We start from the raw sequence: 12,510 nt of genomic DNA, 5'->3' as shown, positions 1-12,510 counted from the left end.
TGTCACGGGCTGCCTGGCGGCCGATCCATCGCCTCGGGTAGTTGACGTTCAGGTAGTTACGGACAGATAAGTGCCAATGTGGTGGCGCTCCATCCTGCTGAAATATGAATTGTTGTGCTTCTTGTTCGAGCTGAGGGAACAGTCAATTCTCTAACATCTCCAGATACTGTAGTCCAGTTACAGTAGCACCTTCGAAGAAAAAGGGACCAAAAACTTTATTGGCTGAAATGGCACAGAAAACGTTCACCTTAGGCGAGTCACGTTCATACTGAGTTGTTTCCCGCGGATTCTCAGTGCCCCATATACAGACATTGTGACGGTTGACTTTCCCATTAGTGTGGAAAGTTGCTTCATCACTAAACACAATCTTTGAAACGAAAGATTCATCTGTTTCCATTTGAGCAAGGATAAAATCACAGAAATCGATTCTTTTAATCTTATCAGCTGCAGACAGTGCTTGAACCAATTTCAGACGATAAGGTTTCATAACTAACCTTTTTCGTAGGACTCTCCATACAGTTGATTGTGGAATTTGCAGCTCTCTGCTATCTCTGCAAGTCGATTTTCCTGGGCTGCGAACAAATGCTTGCTGGATGCGTGCTACATTTTCATCACTCGTTCTCGGCCGTCCAGAGCTTTTCCCTTTGCACAAACACCCATTCTCTGTAAACTGTTTATACCAACGTTTAATACACCACCTATCAGGAGGTGTAACACCATACTTCGTTCGAAATGCACGCTGAACAACTGTCGTCGATTCACTTCTGCCATACTCAATAACACAAAAAGCTTTCTGTTGAGCGGTCGCCATTTTAGCATCAACTGACGCTGACGCCTAGTCAACAGCGCCTCAAGCGAACAAATGTACAACTAAATGAAACTTTATAGCTCCCTTAATTCGCCGACAGATAGTGCTTAGCTCTGCCTTTTGTCGTTGCAGAGTTTTAAATTCCTAAAGTTGTGGTATTCTTTTTGAATCACCCTGTATATAGGCTGCACCCAGATTCTAAAGAATATTTTAAACGCTGATAATACGCTAAGTAAAATTTGTAAAAATATGTGGATCTGTAATTTAAAAGTTTCTAGTAACTAGAAAACATCGTACAAAGGTCCCTAAACTTGTGTTATAGTGAACCCAAACTAGTAATATGTAAGTGATAAAACAATGATCAATTGTGTGTGGGGGTAGAGAATTAGTGGGCAGTGCATAATCCCAATCCTTAGCAGGAACATTAGGATGAATAAATAGCATTTCCGCCAGATACAAAGATGGGCACTTATGTCGTGGAAAAACTGGAACAGCTTCATTCAAGTGAGAGTGCCACCAAAGGGGTGTCGATGGATTCCACTGCACAGGTGCTCGAAACGCGTCTCCAACACCACTGTTCACTGAGAAAAATATCACAAGAAACACAGAGTGCCACATCCAATGGTCATGTCTGAAATAAACCGGAGGAGCGCCTACAGTGAAATGTAATTGACACTGGATAGTTGTGAGCAGCACATTACTGAATATTCAGATGTGCACAATAAAATGTGGATATATAAACAAAACATGGACACAACAATATTCGTGTGAATTTATCAACTTTTCTCTTTTGTAGATAAGCAGGCTACTCTCACGATAAAGAAATGAACTTTCAGCTTTGTCTGAATTCAAACTGTGCTTATGCACTGGTCAATGTCTGAGTCTCTCCAATTAACAAAAATCAAATGAAAATGAGTAATTTCTACTGTCCATAGTGTGAATATTCTAAACTCATGTTATTAACTACCATTATGAAAGAAACCGAACTTTATCCATTGTACAGGTATTTATCTATGTATTTTAACTTTGTATGTACCACAGTAGCACATCTTTTTCATTCAGCTGATGGCATGATACAAATGATCCACAAATCCCAGAACTTCAGTACTGCTGCATGTATGTGAGAGGGCACCGGAGTGAAAAGCCTTAAGATGGCATTGTGAACATAGACCATATGGCATACTAAGAGAAACGTGCCAGCTGACCTACTGCTGCCCAGGTGCTGTCATGCAGCCATTGTCTGGCATTACTCCTCCACTGGAGTGATGACCTGCAGTGTGTCGCATGCACAAATCAAGAAATGTCTGGACTCTGCTCTCATCCTCAGAACAATAATGTCACTCACATGTCATGTTGATGCATACCTACAAACATATTTATACCAGGAAATTGACAAATAATGAATCATTAACTTATGGGACTGTTCTTGACAGACACGCAAAAATGTATTCATTAATTTTTCTTTTCTAGGTGTAGGGAAACTATCACTTCAATGAGCTGAATTACTACTCACAATAAACTAACAAACTGTTTTGTAGTTTCTCAAAGGGGCAATGTGAGACCTTCTTAGAAGACATTTTTTCTGTTTATAAAATTTTGTGTGTGCTTGGTTAAAGGAACATTAATTGATACATCGATTAACGACCAGAGTGCCCATATGGAAACACTTATACTATGTGTACAAATAAACGAGGGCGCGTTCTTCAATTTCTTCTTTGAGGGCAGCTAGGAGATGTTTGGCTGTTCTCTTTTGTCTTTTACTATCTTGATCGTGTCATGTAAGCATTGTTGCCTATAGCTCCGAATAATTTGTAATATAGACAACACTCATTCAAAATGTTTTTGAATACTTTATTCAGCTGGTCCTGGCAGAGGTTCGAGTCCTGCCTCGGGCATGGGTATGTGTGTTTGTCCTTAGGATAACTTAGGTTAAGTAGTGTGTAAGCTTAGGGACTGATGAGCTTCGCAGTTAAGTCCCATAAGATTTCACACACATGTGAACATTTTGAATACTTTATTACAGTACCAGTCCACATGTTTATCTTAATAATAATTATGCTGCTAGTTCCATTTTCACCTTTTTTATGGGAGAGATGCAACACTTCGAATTCGCACACCCTGAACCTGTAGTCATTCGAAGAAGAAGTTCAAGAATTTTAACTTACCGCACAGCATAGAGCAATTATCAGATCATGATATGCAATTTGCATTTTCAAACATTCCATCGGTCTTAGTCTTTCATTGTGTTGCTCCCAACACCAATCTGAGGCAATTACAATACGTATTCCTTTACTGCTTCAATTTCCATTTAATGAGCAGAAGCAGAAGCCAGCTTACAACGTCTACTAGCAATGGAGGGTAAAAAGTGTAGTGGAAGCCAGACTGGTAAATATTGAAGAAATAATTGAGGACATTGGATGAACATGCTACTCTGAGGTGAAGATGTTAGCACAGGACAGAAATTTGTAATGACCACATCAAACGAATTAGAAGATCGATAACCCATTAACAAAAAAGAAAAAAATAGAGAACAATGTGACGTTGCTATTTTGTCAGAAGCTGAGGAAGCAGTAATAATAGTGGTGCATACCTTCCCCCCAATGTGTACATGGAGACAGACAACCAACCATAGTGAACAAGAATTTTCTTTCAGGGAATGAACAACTTTTTATTTTTTAACTAAAGAACAGTGTGCTCAAGAAATTGCTATGTTTTCTTTTAAACGTAACTTTTTTAGAGCTGAGAAATAATGTCTTGGTTGTGAAGGTTTTTACTTTCAAATTTCAGTAGCGCATTCCGACTGTTGCAGACGTCTTCAGGTTATCTACAAAGCAAAAAGTTTTAAAAATAAGCATAAGGAAATGTCCTGAGGCTATCTTGTGCAAAATCGTACTCTACAGGAGCGGTTCCATCAAACTTTAGGATCTGGTCATGGCGCATGCCATCTGTAAAATGATTACACGACGCAAATACATTGGCAAAATGCGACAGAGATATGAAAATGTTGAAAATCCCCAAAGCCTGTCAACTGGGTCCCTGGTAAGAACAGCAAAAAACTTTTTTATGTTTGATAAACTGGAAATAATTATGAAATAACACTGGAGATACCAGCATACTTCACAGCAGTAAGTCTAAACTTCTTTAAAGAGGGACATCGTCTGATAATTGAGGAGTCAACACCAAAAAACGTCCTTTTAGTGATCTCAAATTCTTCAGGTAAACTGACTTTCCGTCGCTTATGGGGAAAATGCAAAATCTAGATATTATTGATAGTAGGCGAGCAATTACCAGATGGCTTTAAATGTTCTGCAAATGGCGAGTGTTGTTTTATCTGCCTTCTTTTTGTGAGCAAGTGTTCCTCAAACTGGCTTTAAACATTCTTCCTGTTTTCAAATTTTGCGTTTGCCCATGAGGGACGGAAATGCAGTTTACTTGAGGGATTTGAGGTAACTAACGCATGTTTTTTGGTGTTGATTGCCTCCTCAATGATCGGCTGACCTGCAAATATCAATCATTTTTTGGTATAATGGTGTCCCTTTTTAAAGAAGGTTAGCCTTTTTACTGTGAAGTGTGCTGGTATCTCCTTTGTTATTTATTTGACTGTTTTATCTTTAAGACATAATTTTAATTCTTATTTTTATATTTATGATGACCTTTTTATGAGGTATAATTATCTTATGGGACAGATGACAGTTAACTTTGCTCTTATTTTTAGGGCTGTTATTTTAGAAAGTATGTACATTGTGATTTATAAGGCTATGTATGTTTTGTATGTGAATACTCTCATATGCAGTGGTTTATGTAACACACTAGCCAACGCAATCTGTCTGACTCTACTGTACTACTTGCACTTGAGGTCTGATTACCATAATTTTCTGCATTCTCTGTTTGTGAGAGTGGTTGCTCACACATGTTCTGCTCCTGCTCCATGAAACTCTGCTGTGCGTCTGTTCTTAACTTATGTGGCGTCCATTACACATAGCAATAAGTAGGGCAATTAAAGAATTTTTCGTTATTTACTGTAATGGTCTCCTTAGCTGCCATTTTCAAATCCAATTAATTCCATTACAAACTTTTTCGTTGCAATTTTGCATCGTTCCAGTTCTTTCCAGGAACCCAGTTGACAAGCATCGGGGATTTTCACCTTTTTGATATCTCAATCGTGTCATGTAATCATTTTATAAATGATGTGTGCAATGGTCAGTTTCTGTAAATTTGATGAAACCTTTTCCCAAAGAGATCGGTTTTCCACAAGATGGAATTAGAAGACTTTCTTATACTTATTTTTATAATTTTTTGCTTCGTAGATAATCTGAAGGTGCCTACCACAGGCGAAATGCGCCACTGAAATTTGAAAATAAAAACCTCCACAGCCAAGATCGTATTTTTATCTCAAATTTTAGGCTGGTGGCTATATCAGCTAAGATGATGGATGGAAGAAACTTTTTTTGGTACGTTGAAATGCAAATAACGTTGAATCATGAAGTTCTAGTATTGGGAAAGTTCGATTAGCTGAGTGTGGAAGTACATAAAAATAAACAATGATAAACATAATCCTGTCCCACCACAAGCACCAGATGGGTTTCACATAATGGATGTTTTTGAAATCCTTGCTACTCTGCAAGATGGAAGTTATTCTGTTTGAAATATCTCATTATGTTTGAGCTCTGGATATGTTCTTAAATTTCAATAACTGCTGGATGTCAGGGATACTGGACAGCAGATATAAGAATAATTTTTGCTACTCTTTTTGATTGGTGTTACCTATATAGTCTAACTACTACTGGTCACAATGTTTTGTTTGAGGGTTTATGGTACATTGTGGTTAAAAGATGGGCTAATTGACTTACATATTCTGTACAGAATTTGATAGGTACTCCATCAAGTGTTGGAAGCCTGTTGAAATTTAGTGATTTCAGCTTACACTAATATCTATAGCTCTAACCTTTGAAAAAGCACATTAATCTATCCCTGGCAGTATTCCTGGATTTTCCTTTGTAAAGGAATATCTGAAAATGGATATCAGTCCTTCTGCTTTTGCTTAGTTACTCTCAATTTCAGTTCTTGTGTCATACATTACATACTAACTTCTGTGCCAATGACAGCCTTTACCTACGACCGGACTTTCATTAGATTTTGTGAGAGGTATTTCAATAAGATTCTGCTACAGTAGTCAATTTATGATTTGTGCACTGCCCTTCTGGTAGCCAAATGCTTTTGGTTTATCATCTCTCTACCTGTAGCGTCATGCTTTGTTTTACACCTATTATGCAGTAGCCACTGTATTTTTAGAAGTTTATCCTCATAGAGGGTCCTACCAAAAACGTTCTACTATGAGGGCGTGCTGAAAAGTAATGACTCCGAATTTATTATTCTGTTTTTAGTATCACCCATATTACTTGGTTGACTTTCCCACTTTCTTGGAACCTCCATGCCACTAGAGGGCAGCTGTAACATTACAGTGTGTAACGTAACTACGTTGGTGAGCAGAAAGTTATAAACGAGTTCCTAACCACAGGAAACGTGTCTTCAGTTGATGTCCATAAAGGAATGAAAGCTGTGTACAGTTATGATTGTATCGATATCAATAACGATTTGCAACAATCTGATCACTTGGGTTCACTGTCATCGATCATCATCTATACAGTCCTGACTTGGCTGCATCCGACTTTTATATGTTCCTAAAACTTAAAGAACACCTTTGAGGACTTCACTTTGATAGTGAGTGAGCAGTGCATGCAGACATAAGGTTGTGGCTTTGACAACAAATTAAACACTCTACACTGACACAATCAAGTAACCTCTCTCTTGTTGGGAGAAATGTGTCTCTCAGCAGGGTGATCATGTTGAGAAACAAATGTGTAGATATGAAGAATAAAGATGTAGAATGTTAAGGTGCTTTATTTAAAAAGCTTTAAGAGTTGTCACATAAAAAATTTTGAGGCATTACTTTGCTGTACAACCTTGTAGATACTTATCTATCATGTGCTTGGAAACCATTTTTCTAATACTGGGCCTCTTTTCCTCGACATGTTCGTGTAGAGAGCTAAAGGTTTTGATGTGTTCCTTGAGATATGACACTAAAGCCTCTGTATCTAGTTTATTGAACCTGCAAATTTTCTACTTGTTTTAGCTGCTCTTTTTACTTCAGTTATCCTTGTTGCTGCAATTTTGTTGCAGTCACTGGTGCCGATTTGGATTTAGTTATCCTTAGTTTCATCTCTGGGTGATTCTGGTGGTCAATAAAAGGACTCAATTATAAATGTATGCCCACTATTATACTGAGTCTTGCCTATATACTCTAGCATGCGAATATAATTTCTATCTTGGTGGATTTGGGTTTCTTCTCTACTGCAATGAATATACCAATCTCATTTCTGGTTATCCTATCCATCTGATATTCACTTAGATCTACTATAAAAATCTCACTGCAAACTGTTTGTTTTTAGTTAGTTTCCTGTACCTAGTAACATATGAGCTCAGCTGCTTTTAGAAACACATATAGCTCTCGAACTTCGACAGTTGATTAATACAATTTTAATAGTCTTGTCTGTAATAAGAATTTCTTTAGGTCTTATATTAATATTTCATGGTCTCGTATCAGTTGCAACTGATGGAAAGTTGTCTAATCTAGAAAGCTCTGACATGCACTTTTCAGACAGTGAGCTGCCTGGTTAGCAGACTCTGATGTGTTGTAGCCCCTGACCCATTTTGGCGAATCGTAAAAATCCCTCACCTGTAGCACAAGCTAACAAAGCCACAGCCTAGCTTGTCACAGAAACTTTGAAGTCTCTGGTTCAAGCCTTCCACTTTACGTACAATGAGGGGGGCTACGATCAGTCCTGGCGATTATGCTGCAGATTGTGAGTTCATTTAAAATTCCATGAGGAAGGGTGACCTTTTTGACCTAGTCTACCAGCAAATGGAATGATCCAGACATAACATTAGAAATGTTTCTAGTTACCAGGCGATTAAAGGCTAGTCCACATACTACAATTTGTGTGTGCAGGCATTTTTGAATGCTGTATATAGGTTCATATTTAGTGTGCCCATATTAAACAACGACAATCTTCTGCTGGTCTGCTGGTCATCCAGATATCAGTCTAATGAAATAACTTTCAGTGGCAAATGGTTGCTCTGTCATAAAGGATATTTTAGATTCAGTTTGGACAGTACCACTAAAGGAGGAAGTTATTCTGTGATCAGTGTTCGCAACTTTTCTTGCAGATAAATTGCTAATGATGCGTCAGAGCCATCAAGAACTGTCTAAATGAACAGGCCACCAGCTTTTTAAGCAATAACAATTTTGTCACATTATTTTAGTTCTCAAGTTACAGAGCAGACACCAAGATTTGAGAAATTATTTGGCACTGTACATACAAACATAAAATTATTTATTAAAACTCGTAACTCTTAATATCGGACGAAACTGTAACCCAATGGAAAAGCAGTTCATCTCATTTAAAGCTGACAGCGACGTTACATATTCCAATAAAAAGAAGAATTAATAGAGATTTGGAATTTTCGGCTGCATAGTCCTCGCAAGCAGTGAGGAAGATTGTAGTGAGCACTCTCGAAGGCTTCAGAATAACATTCAGTCGTCATTTTTATTTCATTTTAGCACTTTCAACAAATTAGTCATCTTCAGAAGCTTAGTGCTGGTTTAGCGAATGTCTTATAGACGTGATTCATTTACCATAAATTATCGGTCTGTCGATCTTTGTTCACAATAATCACATACAATATGTATAATTTTGGACATGTCATGACATTATTCTTCTGTGAAGTAGATATTGATCTCTACTGAACCAGTGCTAAGCTTCTTAAGATGACAATTTAACTTGTTGACAACTTGTAAAACGAAATAATAAATCTATGCAACTGCAGACTGAATTTTATTCTGAAATGTATACTACAGTTTCTCAAAAAATAACAGCTATGAATAAAATACAATGTTCTGAAGAAGTATTTCATGTACACTAGCAGAGTACCTAAAATTAGGTAAATTTCGATATGCTGCTTAGCTTTATTGTGAGAAACAGCTCGCAATTTTTATAACTGTTTCCCTCTTTGCTGTAGAGTCTATTGCATCATTTTCTCTATTAAAGAATTATAAGCAGTTGCCTTCTTGTCCCAATCACTGTGTTCATTGGTCTATTTCCTCAAGCAATGAATCCACAAGAGCACTGATGCATATCAGCCGTTTTAGAATTTCAGAATTCATTATACAGTCAAAGGCTGGAATCTCTCGATGAACAAACATGCGAGTGAGAACTCCAGTTTCGCTGTGATTTCCTGTACCCACGCTATCCTTTACCTTCACAGATGTAGTTTGCTCTTACAGATTTCAGCAATTTTGCTGAAAGACGCGGCTACAGCTTTGAGATATGTGCACATCTCAGATCTGCGTTGATTCCTGGCTCCACGCTACTATTTGTTTATTCACAAGTGATGTGAAGGAAGAGGCACAGATCAGATGAATGCTGTGGGCGTCCTGTCGATACCAGTCGTCATACATATTTAACAAAGAAGATTAGCTGTGTGGTTATTCTTTACATTTTATGATCTTTGCGCATCGTCGTTCAAACTTTTGATTGGTTGTATCGGAATTTAAAATTGTTTATAATTAAATAAAACAAATATCACGCAAAGAGGATGTCATTTCATTGACATTATGTTCTCAACTAAATGTAATTTTGTCAGTAACACATTCTTTATTTACGAATTTTTCGCCCCGTAGTTAAAATACACCACCCCGTGTTTGAAATTCAGTTGATATGTGGAAAAGTACTGTGGGGCTACCAAGGGGGTTTCGGAATCAGTCTTGTTGCAAACTGAATTAGTTTCTTTCCGATGAAAAATTCAAAATGGAATTATTTGTACGTCTTTTGTCATGACTTGCGTAGGAAACCAGGTGCTGTAGTCGATCCCGTAACGTAGCATGAAGCAATATAACGGGAATATCAGATGATCTCACTTCCGAATATATCCTCCACTTCCACAAATATTCTGCTAAAAGCTGCACGCTTGAATCTCGTATTGCATTGGTTCAACGGCCGTCTTCCTGCTTAGGTAGAAGGTGGGGGATTAATATCGGAAGTGCATGTTGTGAAGTGTTAAAACTGTTAAAGAGAACTGACTTTGTGTACGCGTTGTATAAAATAGTCGTTCCACTTCAGCATTATGAGTTGTGAAGTAAATGAGAAATGGGCTGCCGACGCTGAGCCGTTAGCCGGCGTCACGCAAAACCTATGTGTAAATGTGGCCAAATTTCCAGACTTAAGACGAGTTCCAAATTTCCAGCCATTTCTTTCTACCAACACATATTATGGATACATGCCAGTGTTTCCTCGCTCCGATGATTGTGAAATGGACACTGATGATACAAACTCTTGGACTAAATTAGGTCTAAATTCGCATTGTGCCCATCGTCAGAACGAAAATGTTGGTGCTTTTCCGGGATTAACTCGAAAGCGCTGTAGCAGAGACATGCAGCCGCACGAGCAAGGCGCCAAGAAAAGCAGACGCGAAGGTACGTACTGTTAAAGTCATTTTACTTTTTAAGATGTTCAGTCATGATCCCGTCAAGTAACGTTAATATGTATGTCGATTGGAAAGAAATTTGGATAAATGTTGCTTTTCAGAGCTACCCGTTACAGGGTTTTCGGCGCGACAGACAACAATGCAGCAATTAGACGCACACTATCCAAGGTGCATCATGGGTCATTTGGTGTGATACTATTGTATTGAAAATTTTGGAATTTTCAAATGTGGCTTTAGTTGATCATTTACTTTTTATATTTTCTTGCTTAAAACATTGGGAGAACATAACACTTACCTTGAGATCATTCTTTTTGTTCCTTAGAGCCTGTGTCTAAATGTGAAAAGGACATTGAGAGGCATACCTCTGAAGAAAGTGAATTGGCGTTGGAACAATTATTGAAATATACTCACGGCTGTGACATATATAATTATTATTCTGCTTGTGACATCTAACATGTAACTAATTACTTAATTTATATACTTTTTTAATGTATTGACAGTTTTGTATTGATTGTGAGTTGTAATAATAAATATTGTATTCTAATCAAAGTCCTGTATGGTATTTATTTCAAGTCATTCCCAGACGATAGCTTCTATAATAATAGAAAAGTTTTGCTTATTGATGGCTCTGAAAAATCAAGGGAGGGTTCTTCAGCTTTTTTATGGAATTAGTGAAAGAATATTCTGTGCCTAATTTTCTATAAGCTGCAGATTGCATTCTTTTGAATATTAGTGTTTAATTGCTAGGCATTTTTGTTTGATCAGTGTCTGTATTCTGGTTGTAGAGTGCTTGTAATGAGGTGTTATAAGCATGCTATGAAGATTTATGATCTTCTGGACGTTATTTATTATTCTTCATGGAGAATGAAGATTTATTAATGTTCCTGGTGCCCTGTGGGTAACTGTGTGTGTGTGTGTGTGTGTGTGTGTGTGTGTGTGTGTGTGTGTGTGTGTAGGTAGTTGCCTTATAACAGTGGTGCAAGATGGCATACACAATTTTCCTTATTGCAGACTGTATCTTGCGTTGTCTGTAATGAGATTTGGTTTCGTCATCCCTGTGAATTATACTACTTCAATAAAAAGCATAAACAGCCGATATGCTTGTAACAACTGGAAATGTATGTTCTTTCTTAAAGCCAACACAATAGCTAAACCTCATTCCCATGAGTTTTTCCTGTGATATTATTTGAAATTGGTTATGTTTCAGGTTCATTGATACACCAGTACAAAGTGAAGAGCAACTGGTTGGTATGTTCCTAGTTGCCAGCCTTATTGTATATCTACTTTCAAACTCTGCAGAGCACTGTCAAGTGCTAACAGGTGTACACTGTTTTGCAATGGTATTTGAGAGTGCTGTAAAATTTTGTGTGCATTTTTAATTCACACATATAGATTGGTGATAACTACTTTCAACACGGCTGTTGTCTAGAAAGCTGTTGCTAAACTTAAAAAAAATAATTATTCAGTCGTTAGATCCATACCCCAAAGTACTTGAACACATCCTTTACCATGTGTATGATGTTGGCACTGAAACTAGAAGGAAGATAATAGTGTTACAATTTGGTCTGTTAAATGCTACACAACTGGAACTTATTCTAGTTAAGAATACATTTGAAATTGTTGTTTTTTAATTTAGATTAGGCAGGTTGAAGTAGTGGCTTCTGAGTGACTGGTCTATGCTCAAGTTGCTAAAGACTGGTGACTGGGAGAGTGATATATGTATGCCTATAAGATAACCAACTTTTACAGAGATTTTACAGTGTGCTTACTACACCTCTCCCCCCCCCCCCTCTCCACATGCAATATACTCACTAGAAAATGTGGGTATGAAAAGTAAGCAGTGTAATTACTATTTATCAGACTTTTCTTGATCATTAAATGAAAAGGCGTGTGGGTTGTGCAGGAAGCAAACTCTGCACAGCACACAGGCAGCTACTGGAGAGGAGCAGCACAGTGTGGAACAAGTTCTGTCTTAATCATGCCATGTAGACACTATACGTGTGCTTTGGTTTGACATATGCAGGGTGTCTCAGGAGGAATGGTCAGTAATGTATATATAAGTTATTTAACTATGTATTCCAACTGTCTCACCCCAAGGAGTCTTATTTCATGACAAACCAATTCTACTCCATGGCATTTACTATTAAATTGTATTTTTA

The 12,510-nt window shown here is 37.6% G+C and overlaps 1 protein-coding gene across 3 annotated transcripts; it reads left to right on the top strand.

Annotated features, from left to right (window-relative positions):
* The first annotated feature begins 9,427 nt into the window (after positions 1 to 9,427).
* Positions 9,428 to 10,900, top strand: LOC124788121. 3 transcript variants are annotated; one of them, XM_047255248.1, is made up of 2 exons: positions 9,428 to 10,340; positions 10,468 to 10,900. In XM_047255248.1, exons 1-2 carry the CDS (start codon positions 9,992 to 9,994, stop codon positions 10,542 to 10,544), a joined length of 426 nt encoding a protein of 141 aa, XP_047111204.1. In that variant the 5' UTR covers positions 9,428 to 9,991; the 3' UTR covers positions 10,545 to 10,900. The 3 variants fall into 3 exon arrangements, with proteins under 3 accessions (XP_047111204.1, XP_047111202.1, XP_047111203.1); XM_047255246.1 differs by having other exon boundaries at positions 9,429 to 10,340; positions 10,674 to 10,900; XM_047255247.1 differs by having other exon boundaries at positions 9,444 to 10,340; positions 10,453 to 10,900.
* Positions 10,901 to 12,510: the final 1,610 nt, after the last annotated feature.

The sequence above is a fragment of the Schistocerca piceifrons genome, chromosome 3, assembly GCF_021461385.2.
Source record: "Schistocerca piceifrons isolate TAMUIC-IGC-003096 chromosome 3, iqSchPice1.1, whole genome shotgun sequence".
NCBI classification, from domain to species: domain Eukaryota; kingdom Metazoa; phylum Arthropoda; class Insecta; order Orthoptera; family Acrididae; genus Schistocerca; species Schistocerca piceifrons.
Note: the sequence above shows the minus strand (reverse complement) of the source record. Positions and strands in the feature narration are given on the sequence as shown.